Raw genomic sequence first — 4,808 nt, 5'->3', positions numbered from 1 at the left:
CGGTACTGGCAACGGCCACACTCAAAATGGTGCATCTTATGTGCCACCCGCACAAGAGCCAGTCCAGGGGCACTGGCAACGATCTTACTTGGCTTGCCGGGTCTTCTCACGCACAGCACATTTCCAAAGGTCTCGGTCAGTAGTCATCACCTCGAATGAAATCAACTTGTTTCTGAATATATATATAAATACACACACACACACGTACTCACACAACAAGCTCCTTTCAGGTTCCCTCTACCACATCAGTTCAGAAAGTTGTGGCCATTCTGGGGCTATAATACAAGACACACACACACAAGTCTGGCTGTGAAGCTTGCTCCCCAACCATACACACTCACACATACACACATATAGCTTGTGTGTAGTGAGAAGAAATCGTTTTTGTTTATATTTTTTTCATGGATTTGTTTTTGTCTTTTTCTGCTTACTTTTCTTTTTTTTTTCCTCTTCTTTTCTCTCTTCCAGAACAAACAGTGCCCCAACTGCAGCATTTAGTGGCAGCATGCAGTTAATGGCTGGGGTAAAACTGTGTACGGGCAGAGCAATTAACAACCATCCACATTACGAACACAAGCTGCTACGTCAGAAAACCAAAATGGTAAGCTCTGCCCCTTAGGCCTCTCCTTCCTCCACTCCTCTCCTCCTCCACATCTTCCTGGCAGTGGGGGCACCAATGCTACTGTATGTGGATTTAACTGGATTTGAACCAAGAACTTGTCCGTATCCAAGAATAAAGTATTTAATGATTGTGGTGTATGCGTGCGAGTAGATGTAATCGGCTTACCTCGGTTTTCCTTCCAAGTACGAGTCTGTCCTGCGGTATCCGATCCTCGCGGCTCGCCCGACCTGAAGAACACTAGAAATAGCATTCTGTTCCGCTGAACTTCCAAGTTATGATTTCCCAACCACATACACACGTATAACCATAATCTAATAACCATTTCTTAGAATTCAATGTATGAATGCTTTAAAGTAAAGTGTTAAGAGATTTCGGAGTGTAACATGAACTAATCAATGACAAAATAACAGGAGTTACATAATCGCATTCATTGGCTTGTAACTGTTTCTGCTATAACATGTCACACAAACCCTCAGCTCTGCATGCACTGCTTCTTATGGTGGAAACATGTAAGCTAACTAATATGATTACATAGTTTCTGTTATTTTATTATTTAGTAATCATTATATATGGTACATATATATAATGATATATGTATTTGCCTGACTGGCCCTCGTGCCAGTGGCACATAAAAGCACCCACTACACTTTCGGATTGGTTGGTGATAGGAAGGGCATCCAGTTGTAGAAACTCTGCCAGATCAGATTGTAGCCTGGTGCAGCCATCTGGTTTGCCAGTCCTCGGTCAAATCGTCCAACCCATGCCAGCATGGAAAGCAGACATTAAACAATGATGATTTATAATCACCATCATCATTAAACTTCTGTTTTCTTTGCTGGCATGGGTTGGATGACTTGACATGAAATGACAAGACCAGGATCCGCACCATGTTCCATAATTTGTTCTGGCACATGGTTTCTATGGTCAGATGCCTTTCCTAATGCCAACCACTCTGTGGAGTGTACTGGGTGCTTTTTGTGTGACACCAGCACCTGCACCAATGGCTTTTTACACGGCACCTTTGTTTTAGGATCCCAATTCTGCTGTGGTGGGCAGGTCTTTTTTGAGTACAGCAATGCACCACATATCTCAGTCCTCTGTATCACCTTTGTAAGGTCCGGCCTTCTGTACTTCACCCCATGTCTTGCTGGGTCTCACTCTGCTACACATACACACACATGTGGGATGTGTGTGTGTAAATTAGTTTGCATTTGCTTTTGCTTATTGGAAACACAATGTTCAAGAAAGTGTACATTCTTTAGGTGACTCAGGAGAGAAATAGGAGAAAGGTCAAAAACATCAGAACTAAAATGGAGAATGGTAGGACACAAAGAATGTAGGGATAATCCTAATCTTGATGCCAAATCATTTCAGACTTTTAATCTTTGTTTACAAATTTCTTTTTCTTTTCTTTCCTTTTTCCTACAAGATTTACCAAATCTATGGCCGGAAACCTCCAGAAGACATCTACAAAATTCTGACGCATTATAAAACCACTCACATAATCCTCGAAGACAGTATTTGCCTGGCACCATCAAGGAACGGATGTCGCACACCAGACTTGGTTGATGTTGTGAACGGAGAGGTAAGGCTTTTAACTTGAACAAATCGTCCTGTCTCCTCAAATTTATTTAGTTGTGGAATTAGAGAGTTCTACAATTTCCCATAAAGTGGCAGTGGTGGTGGTGGTCATGGGGAAGGCAATGCAGCAGCACCTGTTTTATATTTTTTGTTTCAGTCATCAGACTGTGGTCATGCTGGGGCAATGCATTGGAGAATTTTTTAGTCAAGTGTCTTCACCCCTAAGTGCTTAATTTTCTGACCTGGTACTTATTCTGTCAGTCTCTTTGCTGAACTGCTAAGTTACAGGGACATGAACCATACAACACCAGTTGTCAAGTGGTGGGGAGAGACGAATGCAGATATATATACACACACATACACACAAGGCTTTGGTTGGCCCAAGGCTACAGTAGAAGACACTTGACCAAGGTGTCATGCAGTGGGAATGAACCCAAACCATATGGTTGAGAAGCAAGTTTCTGCTAGACCTGCACCTATATATATATATATATCATCATCATCATTCATCATTTTCATTTAACGTCCGCTTTCCATGCTAGCATGGGTTGGACGATTTGACTGGGGACTGGCGAACCAGATGGCTACATCAAACTCTAATCTGATCTGGCAGAGTTTCTACAGCTGGATGCCCTTCCTAACGCCAACCACTCCGAGAGTGTAGTGGGTGCTTTTTATGTGCCACCGGCACAAAGGCCAGTTGAGCGGTACTGGCAACAGCCACACTCAAATGGTGTTTTTTACGTGCCACCTGCACAGGAGTCAGTCCACTGTTTTGTTCACATGCCACTGGCACAAGTGCCAGTAAGGCGAAGCTGGAAATGATCATGCTCAAATGGTGCTTTTTACGTGCCACCAGCACGGGCGCGAGACCACTGCTCTGGTAGTGATCCCGCTTGGATGGTGCTGTTAGTGCTCCACTGGCACGGGTGCCAGTCATCGAATTTGGTTCAGTTTCAATCTCACTTGCCCCAACAGGTCTTAGCAAGCTGAGTTTAGTGTCCAAAGAAGGAAGGTTGGCATGGATGCCAGTCGTCGAATTTAGTTCGATTTCATTTCACTTGCCTCAACAGATCTTCGCAAGCAGAGTTTAGTGTCCAATGAAGGAAAGGTATGCATAAGTGGGCGGGCTACACCCCTGGTAAAGGCCACGGGTTATGGTCTCGCTTGTCTTGCCGGGTCTTCTCACGCACAGCATATTTCCAAAGGTCTCGGTCACTAGCCATTGCCTCGGTGAGGCCTAATGTTCGAAGGTCGTGCTTCACCACCTCGCCCTAGGTCTTCCTGGGTCTACCTCATATTTAGGTGCAGGCATGGGAGAAGCTTGTTTCCCAACCACACACACATGTATATATATATATATACACACACACACACACACACATACCAGTGCTTTTCATGTGGCACCAACACCAGTGCTCCCTTTGGTTGTAGGATACCAATTCAAAGTATGAAAGAGGGACAAGTATAGGTTTCTTGCTACAGAGGGGATAAAAAAGAAACAAAAAAAGAATCCATTGAGTAATAATAATAATAATGATAATACTAACCCTTTCTAATATAGGCACAAGGCCTGAAATTTAGGGGAGTGGGGTAGTCGATTACATCGACGCCAGTGTTTCACTGGTACTTAATTTATCAACATCGAAAGGATAAAAGGCAAAGTCGACCTCGGCAGAATTTGAACTGCTAAACATTTTGCCCAGCATGCTAATGATTCAGCAAGCTTATTGCCTTGATAATAATAATGATAATTGTTGTTGGCACTCCATCGCTTACGACATCGAGGGTTCCAGTTGATCCGATCAACGGAACAGCCTGCTCGTGAAATTAACGTGCAAGTGGCTGAGCACTCCACAGACACGTGTACCCTTTGCGTAGTTCTCAGGGAGATTCAGCGTGACAAGGCTGACCCTTTGAATTACAGGCACAAAAGAAACAGGAAGCAAGAGAAAGTTGTGGTGGAAGAGTACAGCAGGGTTCACCACCAATCCCCTGCCGGAGCCTCGTGGAGCTTTAGGTGTTTTTGCTCAATAAACACTCACAACGCCCGGTCTGTGAATCGAAACCACAATCCTATGACCGTGAGTCCGCTGCCCTAACCACTGGGCCATTGCGCCTCCACAATAATGATAATAATAATGTAGTATTCAGCATTAAAAAAAAAAAATGACTGGATGGTCATGGCAAGAACACATTTGATAATGTGTCTGATAGTAACAGTGAGCCTATGGCTAAATTAGAACACTTACAAAAACCAGCGTTACTTTCCAACCTATGAAACCCCGGTCCTTTTTTCTTCCGTTTTTTTTCTGCAGCTCCCTGATGGTGTCAGTCACAGAGATGGATTGGTGAGGAACCAACATCCAAGGTTTTGCAACGAGATCCGAAAGGGTGCCAAGCGGTATACCAAATATTTCCGACTGGTCTTTGAAAACAGGACGTTCAGGGTCTATCAATTGCTTTAATGGTTGGATGTGTACCCGAGGGTGTAAGTATATTTGAGTGTGTGTATGTATGCGTGTGTGTATGTATGCGTGTGTGAGGGCTATGATGTATGAATATGTGTGTGTGGGGGGGAGTATAGTGTATGAATGTGCATGTG

At 43.9% G+C, this 4,808-nt stretch overlaps 1 protein-coding gene across 1 annotated transcript in view; it reads left to right on the top strand.

The window, feature by feature from the left end:
- LOC106868987 (probable C-mannosyltransferase DPY19L3) overlaps positions 1-4,802 on the top strand; it is a 29,297-nt gene extending 24,495 nt beyond the window's left edge. The window contains exons 13-15 of the mRNA XM_014914471.2: positions 469-601; positions 2,052-2,207; positions 4,522-4,802. Coding sequence (XP_014769957.1) covers positions 469-601; positions 2,052-2,207; positions 4,522-4,671 — 439 coding nt within the window. The 3' untranslated portion in view covers positions 4,672-4,802. The remainder of the gene's footprint in view (positions 1-468; positions 602-2,051; positions 2,208-4,521) is intronic.
- The last annotated feature ends 6 nt before the right edge of the window (positions 4,803-4,808 follow it).

Source organism: Octopus bimaculoides, chromosome 27 (assembly GCF_001194135.2).
Source record: "Octopus bimaculoides isolate UCB-OBI-ISO-001 chromosome 27, ASM119413v2, whole genome shotgun sequence".
In the NCBI taxonomy this organism is placed as follows: Eukaryota; Metazoa; Mollusca; class Cephalopoda; order Octopoda; family Octopodidae; genus Octopus; species Octopus bimaculoides.
The sequence above is the reverse complement of the archived record's forward strand: the minus strand, read 5'-3'. Positions and strand labels throughout refer to the sequence as shown.